The sequence below is a fragment of the Myxocyprinus asiaticus genome, chromosome 9 (genome assembly GCF_019703515.2).
Source record: "Myxocyprinus asiaticus isolate MX2 ecotype Aquarium Trade chromosome 9, UBuf_Myxa_2, whole genome shotgun sequence".
In the NCBI taxonomy this organism is placed as follows: Eukaryota; Metazoa; Chordata; class Actinopteri; order Cypriniformes; family Catostomidae; genus Myxocyprinus; species Myxocyprinus asiaticus.
In genome coordinates this window covers 7,330,993-7,350,971 of record NC_059352.1, presented here as the reverse complement: position 1 = coordinate 7,350,971, position 19,979 = coordinate 7,330,993, and the positions used below count along the sequence as shown (strand labels likewise).

Sequence of the window (19,979 nt, the reverse complement as noted above, 5' to 3'; positions counted from 1 at the left end):
CTGTTTATTTAATGTTGTACTTCAGACATTTGAGACTTCAATCAGGCAGCGCAGTTACTAACTGGTTGTTCATATGACAATGTTCAGTTAAAGATACACATGGGTTTTATTGTGATCATTGAAATAATATAGGCTAATAATATAATAATGCTAATAATTATAATAACGTAAATGTTTCCACATTTCCTGTTTGTTTAGAGTTTTTATATAATATATGGTTAGGATCAGTTATTGGGATTGCATTTATGCCCCTAAAAATTATGCAAACATGCATCATTATATTAAATGTATTTCTCATTTATTATATCTGCTCTGTAGAAATTTGGCAACAGGCTGCTGAGGGCAGTAATTGCAATGAGAATTGCATTTCTTATTTCCAAACATTCTTCCTCAAAGGTACTGAAAGAATCGAAACTGGAACCGGATTCGTGAAGAGTAATCAGAATCGATTCCCATCCCTACCTTTAAAGGCCAATTCATACTACCCCAACAAATGGCATCATCCAACACTTGTTGGGTTTTGTTGGATCAGTGTGATCATCCTTTTGGTGTTTGTTGGCACTCGTTGGCATCTGTTTTCACCGATTCAACATGTTCAATCGGCGTTTGGGTCTTGGAATGTTTGAGCAGTCTGGTATGATTTTTTTTAACAAACTCTGACCTAATCTGACTTCATTGCAAACCGTTGCCATGACAATGCGGTAAGCGCCTGTCAACTCATAGAAAATGAGTGCGTGTGGCCGCACCTGCATTGATAGAGCAGTAGATTCATCACAATTAATCAAATTTTTGTAGCGATCTTGATAAAGCATTCTGTCCCTTTCTAAAGAAAGCAAATTATATGTTAGTGTTACACCCCGTCTACACCGGGCACGTACATTGACAAGACGCAACACAACAGCTTGAGGCAGTCTACACTGGACACGTCGACATAAACATTCTAAACCATTTATTTGTGTTGTTGCCAGTAGTAGCGCCAGTGCGCACAGCGCAAAATGAAACGGGGCACTCATTTACAGTCGACACAATGCACCGCAACAGACGCTTTCGGTGTAGACAGCATCATTAATTATAATAATGGGGTTCTATTGCTTTTGACGTGACGCGCCGCTCACGTCCGTTGAAGACAGGGTGTTAGTTTCAGCAGTTTGTTTGAATGAAATGCGTGAGGGAATATGTACAAATAGGCAAGACACTGACAGAGATTAATTTGTGCTGAAGCACTCTTTTCACTCGTATGTAAAACACAGATCCTTTATTTCTCAAACAGCGTCAAATCATACAGAAAATGCAAACACTGAACTAAATCCAGATAATTAAAAATATTAACTGTTCCAACATTTTATGGACATAACCTCATGTGTAAAATGTTTTTTTTATTATTATTATTTGGCACTGGATTGCTGTCCTCCAAATGAACTCTCTGAACGAATTAGTTCCCAGCAAACACAAAACATTTTTAAAACATAGTTGTGTTTAATAGGTTAAAGCCTAATGTCTCTACATGCTAAACATGTTTAATAAATCGTACATACGTGATTTAATATATAAATTATGTTTGGCTTCATTCGCAACCTCTTCCTTGTCGGTTGTCTTCAAAAGGCGAACAAACGATGTGCAAAGACGCAAGTTTGTTGGATCAGTGTGAACACAACATTCTATGTATGTTTCTCAACATTCTAAATACAACAGCCAACAAGGCAACAGAGGTCAAAACTCTTGGGTTATCTGTTGTCCTCCAGTTACTCCTCTAGTTTATTGAGACCTTCTGAATCCTTTAAAGAACTTTCTCTCCACCCAAGTCTGTATATTATGATAGAAACCAATCTTCCACAGTATTTTTGCAGGTGGGAATGGAATTCTGTTAGAGCACAACTCTAATAAAGAGTTTTTTGTCCAAATAAATGGAGGTGTCCTGATACTTGCAAACACACCGGTCAAGGAATTATTCACAGGCATTGCATTTTCATTGTTAAAGGTGAAGTGTTTAATTTCTGCACTACTATCGGCACCATACGGAATTACAAAATAAAGTATGTTTTCAAACAACCTTTGCCAACACCCCTTAGGCTCATCACACCCTTTTGCACTCTCCGATTCCCTATGAACAAATAGGTAATACTAAATAAAAGGTGATAAACATTTACCATTGTAATAAACAAGACCACTAGGGCTGAAACAATTAGTTGACATTATAAATTTTTGTAGTCGAATAGTCGTTTGATCTCATTTAACATAACATGAGATCATATTAAACTCTAATAATGACGCGTGAGAGCAGCACTGCAGTTCGCGTCTGAATGAGGAGAGGAAGAATTACACAGCTCACAGTCCAGAGGCACTCTAAACTTTCCAAAGAGCTTCAGGTGAAGTAGATCACAAAGTATGAGGGAATTATAATGCAAAAATACAAAATAAGTAAATACAGAAGCACTTTCGTTGTAGAATAAGTGGAGCCAGAGATCTTTAAAGGAAACACCCTGGCGTTACATCTTAATCGCAGTTATATTTAATGCATTTAAAGTTCAAATAATACAGAAGCAGATCATGTAAATAACTACAAACTCCGAAACTGGCATTTCTCTGTGCGGTCAGCGCGTCTTCCATGAGTTGCGCAAATGTCCCGATCTAAGGAGGGGAAGAGATTGTAACTGCACCCGGCTGATGCACACTCTGTCACTGGGACGCTCGTCTCTCGAGCGTACGCTTAATGCAGCTAGATTATAACGTGATGGCTCACGACTTATTGAATCATAATATGTGTGTCTGTGCATTTCTTATCGTAAAGGAAATTGGTAATACGCATCTTTATTATTAAGAGAGTTGTTTTGTTTTTTTTGTGAGTTAAAGATGGATTGAAGTGAACAGAAAGTGAGAGAGCGTAGTCTTCGCCCCATTATACACTGCAATAAAATACGTTTTTGATTTGTTTTTGTTTTGGCTTGTTTTCCGATATGAATATCTAAAACTTCAGCAGCTATACTGCAGAAGAAAAAATTGTTATCTGAGAATGTTGAACATAATAAAAAAATAAAACATTCTAAAAATCCTTTAAAAAAGATGCATTCACCTGAGAAGCAGCATATAAGATATTTACACTTGCTTTTAGAGAATAGATCTTGAATATAAATATTTTTTGTCTTTACTGCACTCGCAGAAGTATAACCAAGTGAAAAAATTCACTTATATTTAAGATACGTTCTCTTAAAGCAAGTCTAAATATCTTAATATGTTGCTTCTCAAGTAAATGGATCTTGTTTTAAGGATTTTTAGACCATTTTAAATTTAAAACAAGACAAAAACACTTGATAATAGGATATTTTGCAGTGAATTTCTTTACTGAATTAAACGTAAAAGTATTTTTTTTCCCCCTTTAATTCAGTGAATATCATTTAGAGGTATTTTTAAAAGATGATTTTGTCCTCTTTATTGTTAGTAAGCACGTTTAATACAACCTTTTAAGTCGGGGCACAAGCTGAATCATCGGTTAAGAGCTAATAATTAATCATTGCGATAATCTGCAAATAATCATTCTAAAAATCGTTAATCGATTATCAAAATAATTGTTAGTTGCAGCCCTAAAGACCACTATCACATATACACACCGGCCAGAAAGTGTGGCAGAGGAATCGGGTCATCTGATTCCATCTCAAGATTGAACAACGATCACCTGATTAAGCGCAACGACAGCGTCATTTCTGACCATTTTGGCACCCTAGACTGTTGTTGACAAGGGGAGGCGGCGGTGTATTAGCGCCTTGTGCGGCAATCTCGTTACTGCCGCTCCCGTTTGCCAGTGATCTTATCATTGGTGGTGTGTTTCATTGTAAATGCGATGACAATGTTTACTCTGGTTTTACTCTGTTCTCCGTCTGTCTTTAAGCAAGTCTTCGAATTTTGGCTTTAACATTTTTATTTGAAGCTAAATTTCTTTTTCTATGCACACGTTCATATTCCCCCGGCTGAACAGCTAGTTCAAGTAGCCACGCCCCAAACGCACTCTATAGGTTGAGTCAGAAAGGGATGGGTGGAGCTGGGCAGGCTGCTCAAAATATAAAAATCAATGTTTTGATAGTGCCTGGGAGGCTCAATGTTTATACATTTGGGGAAGGTAAGGGTAGCTCTTTTGAACTGTAAGTGCTATATATACCAAGAAATGTGTTCCTCATGCTTAAATGGTGCTTGTTTAACAAAACCAGAGTCGATTATTTTCGCGGTTGTTCTTAAATCATATATACATGTCACGAGTCAATACCCATGTCCCTGGATGAACTATGTTCGAAATCTATTCATACTACTCACATAAGAACATATGGTTTTACCGGCAAAGAAAGTGTATCCTTCATCAAATACAGTACATACTGTGACTGTATGTGGTTTAGGACACATGGATGTATTTAATTCTACATATTTCTCAAGGTGGTAGAACATAGGAGCATCAGATTCTTCAAATATATGGCAGATTTTACACACCCCATAAGCCATGCTTCACTTACAATTGCCTCAGAGTACAATTTATCTTCGCACTTCTGAATTTTACAGCCTACTCTTACACAAAGAGCCGTCTCTCTGCTGATTGACATTTCTAATGAGTAAGCTGCAGCAAGTGAGGTACTTTAAGTGCAGTATTTTTGAACATGTGGAAATTAGGTGCAGTATTGCACATAATGTATTATGTCAGGGTGCATATGTTAGTTATATCCAAAATAAATGAACAACATCGCTAATATAGAGAGAATTGGAAAGTCTAAACGTCTAATCCACCCTATACTAAAGCTGCTAGATTATGGCAAAAATCATAATCATGATTATTTTGGTCAATATTGAGATCACGATTATGTAACACGATTACTCATTGACTTCGGAAACATCATGGATTTATTGAACTATAAAATTGTTTTTTTAACAGTGGATTTCCTTGAACTTGAAATGTGAACTGCACTGGGTAGGGGAGGAGGCTATTGTCATATATGATCATTATTTTATGTTACGAATGGTTGTCAAATAAAGAAAAGCCTCCATCGCCATAATTTACAGCAGGGGTGTTCACACTTCTATGGAATATGATCTACATTTTCATCATGTTATTGCAGCGAGATCTACCATATGCAATAAAGGCTATACATTATCACAATACCAAAATTTCAGTAGTCGGTAGAGAAATTTGACGATTCTCAATACCAGCTTCAAAACCACAACAAATAATAACACTAACTAATATGTTAATTATGGAAGAATGTTTTCAAGTTCTTAAGTAATTATTCAAGACTAGTAAACAGTCAGTAATAAACTAACAATAAAAAACAGCAATAAATAGAAAGATGAAAAATAATACATTTACATTACATTTACATTTATTCATTTGGCAGATGCTTTTATCCAAAGCGACTTACAAGAGAGGAAAACATAAGCAAATCATCTTAGGAGTATGAAAAGTGCTGTATTACAAAGTATCACTAGCATCATAATAGTATTCAAAACAGAATAAAGTTTTTTTTTTTTAGTTTAATTTATTTTTAGTTTAATAGAACAAAAAAATTAAAAATAAGAAAATTCAGTGCTTTTTTAACAGCTTTAAAAGTTGCAGTCACTTCACGCAACTCATAGACGCGGCGCTGACCACACAGAGAAATGCCAGTATCAGAGTTTATTTTCATAACCCGCTTCAATATTATTTGAACTTTAATGAAGGATGCTTTAAAGCTATAATGCCGGGGTGTTTCATTGCGAAACGGAATGTGGCACAATAATCGTTTTATCTCGATTATCTTGTTTTCATAATCGGTGGAAGCCAAAATCGTAATTTAATAAAATTTGATGAATCGCCCAGCCCTACCCTATACCTTATTCCTGGCATGGGAAGGGCCACCGTTAAAGACAATGTATGCTTGGCTATTTACGAACACTGAAACATTCAACACACACATGGCATTGATTGATTTAGTGCTTGCTTTTAGTGAAATCACTTAATTGTAATGCAAAACTACCACAATGTAAGGAAATGACACCTACATCAGTAGCAAATATGAGCTGGTCTTAAATCTACAAACTTCATTTGTTCACTGCTCCATGCACCAGCACTTCAGTGCACACTATGGTTATTGAGCTGTCTACTGAGTATTAATAAGCCAAAACGTACCCTACGCCCTGCAACTAACAATCATCTTGATAATCGATTAATCTAACAATTATTAGAAAGATTATTCTGTGATTATTGCAACGATTAATCATTAGCACTTAACCGATTATTCAGCTTGTGCCCCGACTTAAAAGGTTGTATTAAATGTGCTTACTAACAATAAAGAGGACAAAATCATCTTTTAAAAATACCTCTAAAAGACATTCACTGAATTAAAGGGGAAAAAAATAACACATTTAATTCAGTAAAGAAATTCACTGCAAAATATCCTATTGTTATCAAGTGTTTTTGTCTTGTTTTCCATTTAAAATTGTCTAAAAATCCTTAAAACAAGATCCATTTACTTGAGAAGCAACATATAAGATATTTAGACTTGCTTTAAGAGAACGTATCTTAAATATAAGTGTATTTTGTATATAAATGTATTTTCACTTCGTTATACTTCTACGAGTGCAGTAAATACAAAATATACTTATATTCAAGATCTATTCTCTAAAAGCAAGTCTAAACTTCTTATATGCTGCTTCTCTATTATATTCAACATTCTCAGAAAACAATTTTTTCTTCTTCTAAAGAAAATGTAAATTGTTTTAAATGAGTTTTAGATATTTATATTGGAAAACAAGCCAAAACAAAAACAAATCAAAAACGTATTTTGTTTCAGTGTATAATGGGGCGAAGACTACGCTCTTTCACCTTTCTGTTCACTTCAATAAATTTTTAACTCACAAAAAACAAACTCTCTCTTATTAATAAATCTGTGTATTACCAATTTGCTTAACGATAGGAAATGCACAGTGACACATATATTATGATTCAATAAGTTGCGAGCCATCACGTTATAATCTAGCTGCAGCAAGCGTGCGCTCGATGGACGAGCGTCCCCGCGACAGAGTGTGCGTCAGCCGGGTGCAGTTTCAATCTCTTCCCCCTTAGATCGGGACATTCGTGCAACTCATGGAAGACGCACTGACCACACAGAGAAATGCCAGTTTCAGAGTTTGTAGTTATTTAAATGATCTGCTTCCGTATTATTTGAACTTTAATAAAGCTGTAACGCATTAAATATAACTGAATTTAAGATGTTACGCCGGGGTGTTTCCTTTAAAGATCTCCGGCTCCGCTCATTCCACAACTAAAGTGCTTCTGTATTTACTTATTTTGTATTTTTGCATTATAATTCCCCTCATACTTTGTGATCTACTTCACCTGAAGCTCTTTGGAAAGTTTAGAGTGCCTCTGGACTGTGAGCTGTGTAATTCTTCCACTCCTCAGTCAGGCACGAGCTGCAGTGCTGCTCTCACGCGTCATTATTAAGTTTAATGTGATCTCATGTTACAAAATACGAAAATTTTGGTTGACAATTTTTTTTTTTTTTATTGTTGACGTTGTCGATAACGTCGACTAATCATTTCAGCCCTACTTTACATGCACGCAAATTCATGCGCACGCACACACAATCATAGGGATATCCTGCATGCTTCCCCCTTCCTGCGAGTCAAGTGGTCTATTTCCAAATTAACAGCACGCATACAAACAGATAGCTACTATGACCTTGCCAAAAAAAAAAAATGCTGGTCCATTCATTAGTTTCTGCGATTCAAATACAAAAGCCTCAAATTTTCAATTAAAACCTAATTATTCAAGGAGAGAATTTTTAGGACAGATAAACAACAGTTATGAAATATAAAGATGCAAACCATTAAGTAACCACGTTTACATGCGCTTAAGAAAACGGTTTATTCCAAGGTTTTTGAAGAAATCTGCGTGCTGAAACATCATGTAAACGAGAACGTGATTTCCTTATGCTGCTCAAGGGATTAAGAAAAGCGGAATAACACACCTGGGTTTTCTCCCGGAGAACGTGACTTATGTGGCCATGTAAACGCAAAAGGGCCGCTATTATAGGTTTTATAATAATGCGCATGTGCGTGAACATACCGGATAACAAGTGTCATAGGATGAAGCCCAACAACAGGTCAACACAGTGGAAAGAATTGAAAATTTCTCCGAGTACGGTGGGAAAAGGGAAAAACACACTTTAAATGATACCCATTTCTACACACCAACGTAAAATATTGACTGTCCCTCACGTTTGTGTATATGCTTGTACATTGGGGGAATCCCAGACTTTTACGTAAGAGGGAAATCCCACTATTGCAATGCAATTCCACTGCAGATCGCGATGGATAGTTAAGGAAACCAAAACAGCAATAACTTCTAAATACTGACGCAAGTAAACCTAACTCCCTAAATTACCTGACTAACCTGCTGGTCTTCTAGTTTCCCAGCCCACTGGTACCTTTTTTTTTTAGTGCATTACAACTCCGTGTCCACTGAGTGGTTGGCATCATCCTGCCCACAGACAATACTCACTCAATCCGAGAATCTGTCACTATACGCTAGCGATTACGCCATAATACCCATCTCATATCTAGACTTGTGCTGCAGTATATTAACTCAACCAAACTCCAGTTTCTGATTTGCTCGTTTATTAGTGCATGGCCGGGGTTTCCGTCAGACGCAGCTGTGGAACTCACCCAAGAAAAGTTAAACACAAGCTTTCATAGATGATATTACATGAACTTCCCTTGATACTTGTTTACTTTATTCTGACTGGATATAGGTTAGTTAGAATAAGCTATTAGATCAACATTATGAAATATAGTTATTAAAAGAGAGTATGATGAAAATTCCAGTCATCATTAGCTGCATATTCCAGTACACAGAGTTCAACAATGTCAGGTTCGCATTTTCAGTTCCCCTTAATATATTCCACTTGCACTGACCGTTCTTTTGCTCCCCTTCTCAGCTACCTTTCATATTTACCTCAAAAACTGCTCACACAAAAGCGAAGCAACAGAGAAGAAAATAGTGAAGTCTTTCTCGGATGGCATGTTTGTTATTTATACAAGTGTCGCAGGGGAATTACGTTGCTGTGGAGAAAGCTGCTTACTGACCGAGCCGCATGTATACAGGAGTAAAGGGTACGCCGCTTTATTGCAATAAACTGCTTTCCACCATGTAAACTTCAATGTTAACTAACAAGTTCTTAATATACAGCATTGAGGTAAACTGATATATCGGTGCCAAAAGTTGCTATTAGGAACAAAATTCTAAGCTGATCGTTTTAATTTTATTTTTTATTCCTCTGTGGCTGGTAAGGGAGGATTCTACAGTTATATCAAGTGACTGACAATATTCATTCATATTTTTATCCTCACTTCAATGGAAATGTGGTTATTTTTATTGCAGTGATTCCACTTTTTCTCTCCCGAGCCGATTCCGATACCTAAACTCACTGTATCTGCCGATTCCGATCCGATACCAGAATGGTTTATTTTTATTTTTTTATCAATTTAGAATACTGATACCTCACTGTGTGGAATTAATTGAGAGTACACTTTTATATGAAAAGAAACACAAACCTCTAACTACACATTATTTCAATATAAAGGTATTTTTTTCAAATTGTACCTGGACTTATAAGGATTCAGATCTTTTTTTTTTTTTTTTTTGGTTCACTGTTCATTCACACAATTATTTTTTGGAACCCAGTCAACTTAAATATTGTTGTAATTTGTAAACAAATAATAATATTAACAAACTAGAGTCTCGCACCAAACTCTTAGCATTTCTGAGTCTGTAAATATAAGGCATTTCATGACATTAAACTAATGTTTTTTAATGTTGATCATGTGAAAAAAAGGATGGATGTGTAGTTTTGTTCTGTGGCATTACACCTCTCTGAAAAAAGTGTATACTTGAGTGCATAAATGTAAACTGAGCTTTTATGCGAGTTATAGTCTACACAACCAGTCAAAAGTTTTGAAACACTTACTGTAATATAATTTTTTTTTTTTTTTTCTTCACATTTTTGAATAATAGTAAAGTTATCAAAACTATGGAATAACATAAATGGAACTATGGGAATTATGTTGTGACTAAACAAAATCCAAAATAAATCAGAACTGTGTTATATTTTAGCATCTTCAAAGTAGTCACCCTTTGCCTAGAATTTGCAGACATGTACTCTTGACATTTTCTCAACCAACTTCTTGAGTTATCACCCTGGGATGCTTTTTAAACAGTATTGAAGGAGTTCCCATCTATGTTGGGCACTTATTGGCTGCTTTTCTTTATTATTTGGTCCAAGTCATCAATTTCAAAAACTATTTTTTTTTATTTTATTAAATTTTAGTTTTATAATGAAATAAATTAATATGGTGGTACAATTATATTTTTGTCTACAAAACTTATTTCAAACATTTAAGCATATGCCTTCAGATCAAAAGATTTTTAAGATCATGAGAAACATTTCGGTCAAGTGTTTCAAAACTTTTGACCAGTAGTGTAGGTATTTTAATATCAAGAACCAAAGCCTAACTCATACACTGTGCAATGCTTACAACAGGACATGACATGTGCTCAATAACTTCCTGCTCACCTGTGCGCGCACACACACAAGTGCATTATAGTACATTTTCTCCAAAGCACATGATTAGTATATCATTTTCAAAGCTGCTAAAACACACTCAAAAATACACTAAAATGCATTGTCCAGCTCTTGTTCCTGTGGTCTTCATAAAGGGTGCCTAAAAGATGGCAACTTCCCATTCAGACAGAGTCATAAAAGTTCTATCATGGTCACTGCTGCTAATGCTGGTTAGAGATAAGAGCATAATGTTGCACAGCATGTACCGCTGAGACTGTTTAGTCTTGTCTCCTGACACATGGAACTAAAATGATACCACATTTCAGATGGACTGTGTCAACAAGAAAATATTGTGGTGCTTTGATATGTACAGTTGTCCTGAATGATTAACATATTCTTGTACCATTTTATTTTACATTGGCAAAAATGATTGTCGACGTTGTCGATAACGTCGACTAATCATTTCAGCCCTAGTAAAATTTGAATTCATAGATGTACAAAAAAACAGACAAAAAAATTGACCCACGAACAAAACTTCAAAAAAAAATTATGGTTATCTCTTAAAAACAATTATTAAAATATATATATTTTTTTTGTGTGTGAATGTATTTTGATAGTCTTGACAAAGTCCAAAAGTGTGGTTCCTATACTAAAAACTATGTGGTATTTAAAAATTATCATCTACCTCTACCGGGTCAAAAATTACCCGAAAGCAATAGGAGGGTTAATATAACATATAGACATAGATTGTAATACCATCGTACTGTATGATTACTATATTTACAGTTGAAGTTAGAAGTTTTCATTCACCTTAGCAAATACATTTAAACTCAGTTTTTCACAATTCCTGACATTTAATCGTAGAAAACATTCCCTGTCTTAGGTCAGTTAGGATCACTATTTAAAGAATGTGAAATGTCAGAATAATAGTAGAGAACGATTTATTTCAGATTTCATTTCTTTCATCACATTCCCAGAGGGTCAGAAGTTTTCATACACTTTGTTAGTATTTGGTAGCATTGCCTTTAAATTGTTTAACTTGGGTCAAACTTTTTGGGTAGCCTTCCACAAGCTTCTCACAATAATTTGCTGGAATTTTGGCCCATTCCTCCAGACAGAACTGGTGTAACTGAGACAGGTTTGTAGGCCTCCTCGCTCGCACACGCTTTTTACAGTTTTGCCCACAAATTTTCTATCAGATTGAGGTCAGGGCTTTGTGATGGCCACTCCAATACCTTGAGGGACATTGTCCATTTGGAAGACCCATTTGCGACCAAGCTTTAACTTCCTGGCTGATGTCTTGAGATGTTGCTTCAATACATCCACATAATTTTCCTTCCTCATGATGCCATCTATTTTGTGAAGTGCACCAGATCCTCCTGCAGCAAAGCACCCCCACAACATGATGCAGCCACACCCATGCTTCACAGCTGGGATGGTGTTCTTCGGCTTGCAAGCCTCACCCTTTTTCCTCCAAACATAACGATGGTCATTATGGCCAAACAGTTCAATTTTTGTTTCATTAGTCCAGAGTACATTTCTCCAAAATGTAAGATCTTTGTCCCCATGTGCACTTGCAAACTGTAGTCTGGCTTTTTTATGGCGGTTTTGGGGCAGTGGCTTCTTCCTTGCTGAGCAGCCTTTCAGGTTGTGTCAATATAGGACTCGTTTTACTGTGGATATAGATACTTGTCCACCTGTTTCCTCCAGCATCTTCACAAGGTCCTTTGCTGTTGTTATGGGATTGATTTGCACTTTTCACAACAAACTATGTTCATCTCTAGGAGACAGAATGTGTCTTCTTCCTGAGTGGTATGATGGCTGCGTGGTCCCATGGTGTTTATACTTGCATACTATTGTTGGTACAGATGAATGTGATACCTTCAGGCATTTGGAAATTGCTCCCAAGGATGAACCAGACTTGAGGAGCTCCGCATTTTTTTTTCTTTTTTTTCTGAGGTCCTGACTGATTTCTTTACATTTTCCCATGATGTCAAGCACAGTTTGAAGGTAGGCCTTACAATACATACACAGGTACACCTCCAATCAGAAGCTAATTGGCTAACTGTCTAAAGGCTTGACATTATTTTCTGGAATTTTCCAAGGCACAGTTAACTAAGTGTATGTAAACTTCTAACCCACTGTAACTGTGATATAGTCAATTAAAAGTTAAACAATCTGTCTGTAAACAACTGTTGGAAAAATTACTCATGCACAGAGTAGATGTCTTAAACGACTTGCCAGAACTATAGTTTGCTAATATTAAATCTGTCGAGTGGTTAAATTTGTTTTAATGACTTCAACCTAAGTGTATGTAAACTTCTGACTTCAACTGTATATGCCATGTTTACATGATACGCCAAAGCACATCTAAGAGTACAATTATTCCATGTCCAAAAATCTATCATTGTAAGCTGGAATAATGTATTATATCCTAATACTTTACATAAATGATGGCTTTTAAACTTGTACATGCACACATATCTAAGATCATCAGAGCCTACACTGATGTTAATGGTGATTTGAAGAGGACACACATCACAGGGCGGCTGGATACACATCTATTTAGACGCCGGCCAACCACAGAACTGTTGCCAACCCTCCACAACAGCTGGAGAATAACTTATTCTGAGCATTTTAACAGACAGACACCGAAGCCACCCATTATGTCTGGGGGAAATAAAAGCATATAATGTATTATTTTAATTAAACAGGGGCTCACCTTCATATCGTTCATGATGATTTGGAAGAGCCCTCCCAAAGCGCTGCACTCCTTCTCCATTCCCGCATCCATTTTACCAACCAAAAAACACACACGCAGCCTTGACACTTCTCCTCCTTATGAAACCTCGCCTGGAAACCGGCTGTCAATATCTAAATGGTGCGGTACGAGGCTGTTTTGTAGGTTATCGTGCGAATAAATCAAAAGAGGATGAATTAAAGCAGAAATAGTGAGTGTTACTACGATTTCGAGCTGTTAGCGCGCGCTGATTGGCTGCCCGATGCAAGTAAACTAGTACCAGCCACGCAACTTACTAAACCACTGAAAATACATCGCATTGCCACAATAAAACAAAATGTGGATAAAATACCTAAAAAAAAACGACAATTTTAAATTGGTCTCCAGATAAAGAAAAATAAGTGCCACGTAAGCACAGGTACACCTGCAAAACAAATCGACGGTTGAAAGTCTGCGCCAAAATACCTGACTCGGCGTCTTCAAAAGCTCGGATAGATAGTCACGTTAGTTACTTTCGCAACAATCCTCGTGTTTTTTATTCCTCATGGTTTCATTCAGTCGATCCAACCGATGTGATGATTTCGAGCGGTTGCGGTGTGAATGGAGCTTTTCTGTGTCGAATTAATATGGCAATGCCTGACTAAACTTCCGACTCCTCATAGATTCCACAGCGTGAGCGGTAAACATTATTCACTCTCTCTCTCTCTCTCTCTCTCTCTCTCTCTCTCTCTCTCTCTCTCTCTCTCTCTTTCTTTCCAACTCGTTCGTTTGGAAAGGCTGGCACACGAACTCAACGGGGGGCGGGGCTTGAATATTTCGGTGATCTTCGTGCTTTTCCGTCAACGTTCCTATTAATGCATGCTTTACCTTGCCAAATTTTCTCTTGTACAGTGGTAAACGTTTGTTTATTTTAGATATATCCAATTAAGGGGCCAGATAAAAGTCGCTAAATAATTGCTGTGTAGTCTTTTAAGTATGACTGCATTCCCTGTAGCTGTCTAAACCCTTTCCTTTAAGTAAATTAAATGGTACTTTATTATTATAAAAAAAAAAAAAAAAAAAAAGAGAGAGAGAGTACACAGAACTAGCCCCCCACTATTCTATTCTATTAGTCTATACACAAATAATTAAATAGTATTTAAAAGAATCACATCTATGAGTCAGGTTCATTGTTATTTTGCCCAACCCCTGTGCTGTTACCTGACATTACAAAATGAGTTCACCTCTCAGCGGTCTCATAGCAACACAGACTTGATAAATTCAGCATCACGTCCTCTAGTGGCCACCTGTCTATTCAGAGAGAAGGGAGGTCACCTTGTTCGGCAGTCTACAGTGGGCATCCCACACATGATCTGTCCATACATAGCACACACTTTATATACTCTATGTAGATGGATGACAGTGTTTCACGGGCCATTTTAAGTGTTGTTATGGTTTTTGTTGTTTTAAGGATAAGTGATAAATCGATTAATTCACATCTACATACATTTTGCATATTTGTTAGAAATTACACATCAGAATCACTATACTATGCAAATGCCAATTATTATATACCGTAGCACCAGTATTTTAAATTTGCATTACAACTAATGTAGGATTTTATCACTACTGCACTACTAGTACAGCTATACTTCAGCTGAATCAAGAGTTTGCTGCCATCTAATGGTAAAACAAGAGAACTGCACAAGCGTTTGCGTTGAAGACACGAGCTGTGTTCCAAATGACACACTATACACTATGCACTTACAATATAAACTATGCACTTAACCGTGCAGTGTGTGAATTTCCAAAGTGTATTTTCGTCACAAATGGAACACAACTTTTTTTACTACTCAGTCAGTCATTCAGTTAGTTAGTCATTTAGTTAGTTGAACCATGATAGACAGACAGACAGACAGACATTTATAGTTAGTTAACAAGTATTTTTTGATCAGATGAAAACAGTGAACCATGATAGATAGACAGACAGACAGATATTTAGCTAGTTGGCTAGTAAGTATTTTTCCAAACAGATGAAAACCCTGAACCATGATAGATAAATAGATAGACAGATAGATTTAGCTACTTAGCTAGTGAGAATTTTGCGATAAGATGAAAACACTGAACCATGATAGACAGACAGACAGACGTTTAGCTAGTTAGTATTTTTCGATCAGATGAAAACACTGAACCATGGTAGATAGATAGATAGACAGACAGACAGACAGTTAGTTAGTTAGTATTTTTTGATCAGATGAGAACACTGATCCACGATAGATAGACAGACAGACAGATAGATAGACAGACAGACATTTAGTTACGTTAGTTAGTATTTTTTGATCAGATGAGAACACTGAGCCATGATAGATAGATAGATAGACAGACAGACAGATAGATCGATAGATAGATAGATAGACAGACAGACAGATATTTAGTTACATTAGTTAGTATTTTTTGATCAGATGAGAACACTGATCCACGATAGATAGATAGATAGACAGACAGACAGTTAGTTAGTTAGTATTTGATTAGATAGACAGACAGACATTTAGTTAGTATTTTTCTATCAAATGAGAACACTGAACCATGATAGATAGATAGACAGACAGACAGACATTTAGTTAGTTAGTATTTGATTAGATAGACAGACAGACATTTAGTTAGTTATTTAGTTAGTTAGTTAGTTAGTTAGTATTTTTGATCAGATGAGAACACTGAGCCATGATAGATAGATAGATAGACAGACAGACAGATAGATCGATAGATAGACAGACAGACAGATATTTAGTTACATTAGTTAGTATTTTTTGATCAGATGAGAACACTGATCCACGATAGATAGATAGATAGACAGACAGACATTTAGTTAGTATTTTTCTATCAAATGAGAACACTGAACCATGATAGATAGATAGACAGACAGACATTTAGTTAGTTAGTATTTGATTAGATAGACAGACAGACATTTAGTTAGTTATTTAGTTAGTTAGTTAGTATTTTTGATCAGATGAGAACACTTAACCATGATAGATAGATAGACAGACAGACATTTAGTTACGTTAGTTAGTTAATATTTTTTGATCAGATGAGAACATTGAACCATGATAGATAGATACAGTGCATCTTGAAAGTATTCACAGCGCTTCACTTTTTCCACATTTTATGTTACAGCATTATTCCAAAATGGATTAAATTCATTATTTTCCTCAAAATTCTATAAACAATACCCCATAATGACAACGTGAAAGAAGTTTGTTTGAAATCTTTGCAAATTTATTACAAATAAAAAACTGAAAAAAACAAAAACAAATGACAGGTACATAAGTATTCACAGTCTTTGCCAAGACACTCAAAATTGAGCTCAGGTGCATCCTGTTTCCACTGATCATCCTTGAGATGTTTCTACAACTTGATTGGAGTCCACCTGTGGTAAATTCAGTTGATTGGACATGATTTGGAAAGGCACACACCTGTCTATATAAGGTCCCACAGTTAACAGTGCATGTCAGAGCACAAACCAAGCCATGAAGTCCAAGGAATTGTCTGTAGACCGCCGAGACAGGATTGTATCGAGGCACAGATCTGAGGAAGGGTACAGAAAAATTTCTGCAGCATTGAAGGTCCCAATGAGCACAGTGGCCTCCATCATCCGTAAATGGAAGAAGTTTGGAACCACCAGGACTCTTCCTAGAGCTGGCCGCCCGGCCAAACTGAGCGAACGGGGGAGAAGGGCCTTAGTCAGGGAGATGAACAAGAACCCGATGGTCACTCTGACAGAGCTCCAGTGTTTCTCTGTGGAGAGAGGAGAACCTTCCAGAAGAACAACCATCTCTGCAGCACTCCACCAATCAGGCCTGTATGGTAGAGTGGCCAGACGGAAGCCACTCCTCAGTAAAAGGCACATGACAGCCCACCTGGAGTTTGCCACTCCTCAGTAAAAGGCACATGACAGCCCACCTGGAGTTTGCCAAAAGGCACCTGAAGGACTCTCAGACCATGAGAAACAAAGATTGAACTCTTTGGCCTGAATGGCAAGCGTCATGTCTGGAGGAAACCAGGCACCTATCATCACCTGGCCAATACCATCCCTACAGTGAAGCATGGTGGTGGCAGCATCATGCTGTGGGGATGTTTTTCAGCGGCAGGAACTGGGAGACTAGTCAGGATCGAGGGAAAGATGAATGCAGCAATGTACAGAGACATCCTTGATGAAAACCTGCTCCAGAGCGCTCTGGACCTCAGACTGGGGTGAAGGTTCATCTTCCTAAGCACACAGCCAAGATAACAAAGGAGTGGCTCCGGGACAACTCTGTGAATGTCCTTGAGTGGCCCAGCCAGAGCCTAGACTTGAACCCGATTGAACATCTCTGGAGAGATCTGAAAATGGCTGTGCACCGACGCTCCCCATCCAACCTGATGGAGCTTGAGAGGTCCTGCAAAGAAGAATGGGAGAAACTGCCCAAAAATATGTGTGCCAAGCTTGTAGCATCATACTCAAAAAGACTTGAGGCTGTAATTGGTGCCAAAGGTGCTTCAACAAAGTATTGAGCAAAGGTTGTGAATACTTATGTACATGTGATTTTTTTTTTATTTATTTTTTTTTATAAATTTGCAAAGATTTCAAACAAACTTCTTTCACGTTGTCATTATGGGGTATTGTTTGTAGAATTTTGAGGAAAATAATGAATTTAATCCATTTTGGAATAAGGCTGTAACATAACAAAATGTGGAAAAAGTGAAGCGCTGTGAATACTTTTCGGATGCACTGTAGATATTTAGACAGACAGACAGTTAGTTACTTATTTAGTTAGTATTTTTGATCAGATGAGAACACAACCATGATAGACAGACATTTAGTTAGTATTTGTTGATCAGATGAGAATACTGAACCATGATAGATAGATAGACAGACAGACATTTAGTTACGTTAGTTAGTATTTTTTGATCAGAGAACACTGAAACATGATAGACAGATAGATAGATAGAAAGACAGACAGACATTTAGTTACGTTAGTATTTTTTGATCAGATGAGAACACTGAACCATGATAGACAGACAGACAGACAGATAGATAGACAGACAGAGATAGACAGACAGACAGACAGACATTTAGTTACGTTAGTTAGTATTTTTTGATCAGATGAGAAAACTGAACCATGATAGATACAGACAGACAGTTAGTTAGTTGGTTAAAGTACATATGCACACAGTGTAGGGTGATGATTAAGCATTCAAATTACATTTGTAGTGCTGCTTTCTCTTAAGTTTCACTAGCTGCTACATTCTCCATTATTTACAATAGTTTTTTCAGACCAGCAACGCAGCCAGGTAACTATGTACAGCAAGTGAGCGTTGAGTGCATGCCGTTTTGACGGTCGAAGTGCATTATCCGAGGACTCATAGTACACTTCTTTTTGTTGCGTTTTCAGTTTTAACATATTTCTTGCACTACTTACACTTCAAAATGATGTAGAATAGTGCAGAAGTGTGGGGTTTGGGATGCACCTCATGGGCTATGTTCTCAATAAGGTGCTGGCATACTGTTTACTTCATAGTATTCATAGTGTATTCAGTCCACTGTTTTTTGTGTGTAAATTATCCATCATAGGCATAGGGGGGCAAACTTCCTCTCCAATAATCAGAATAGTAGTCTGTCAATAAACACTTTGTAATGGCTGATTATTAAACATAAGTCTGCATTAACCCATCTTTAATTCAGTCTGCATTACCCTATCTTTAAATATCCTATATCTAAAATGTTGTCAAAATTTATATAGGCTTATATATTGCACATATTATAAACTAATATTGTAAATAATACAATAAACCCCCTTTTAAACCAAATATTTGGATATTTGGAAACATCTTTGCGCAAGGATAAATCTTTTCAAAGAGTAGAATGTTACATTGTTATTACATGGATTCATGCCGCATGCATATTGTATTATATTTTTCACATGTGTTTATGCATACAGTATTGCATTGTCAGATACAGTACTCCACACAGTATGCTACTGTATAAGGCACATTTTGGCAAATGTAGTAGGATATTCGAGTATTCTATGCATATAGTCAGATACACAAAATGTGCATACTACACAGGATACATAGTAAATATTGTCAGAGTAGTATGATGATATGCTATTCCAAACCAGGCCCGGATCTAGAACACGCATGTCTTCAGTTCCAGCACATTTCGTGAGGATTAGGGTTAGCACCATAACGATACAATTCAACCCTTTGCTTCACTTGCGCTTGAGGGGGCAATTGGGGGGGGGTGGCGGGGGTATCCAACCCTGTTCCAAACATACCCATGAATAGAAAAATGAAGACACACTGTTACATTTTCTGACTAGAAGTTCTATGCATACAGAAAATTGCCATACTGAACACAGTGTGCAAACTAAATACTGCAGAAATGGCTAGGGTATTATGGTAGTATGCTATTTCAAACATAGCCATGGACAGACAAATGACACTGTATTACTTTTTCAGACTCATTTTTTGTAACTTTTTAAATAGTGTTCGACAACAATCGATGCAGATAAATTATACATGTTTTGCAATGGGGTTTTTCTTTTCTTTAGAATGACTAATCTGAGCTGCCAGGAATCATAAATTATAGACAAAGAATACAGTAGAATTAGTTTTTAGATAAAAAAAAAAAAAAAAAAAAAAAGGGGGAA

The 19,979-nt window shown here is 36.7% G+C and overlaps 1 protein-coding gene across 2 annotated transcripts in view; it reads right to left on the bottom strand.

Annotated features, from left to right (window-relative positions):
• Positions 1 to 13,999, bottom strand: part of mtss1 (MTSS I-BAR domain containing 1) — an 89,454-nt gene extending 75,455 nt beyond the window's left edge. For both annotated transcript variants that reach the window (XM_051706457.1, XM_051706459.1), the window contains exon 1: positions 13,297 to 13,999. In XM_051706457.1, the coding sequence (XP_051562417.1) occupies positions 13,297 to 13,368 (72 nt within the window). In that variant the 5' untranslated portion in view covers positions 13,369 to 13,999. The remainder of the gene's footprint in view (positions 1 to 13,296) is intronic.
• Between the last annotated feature and the right edge of the window lie 5,980 nt (positions 14,000 to 19,979).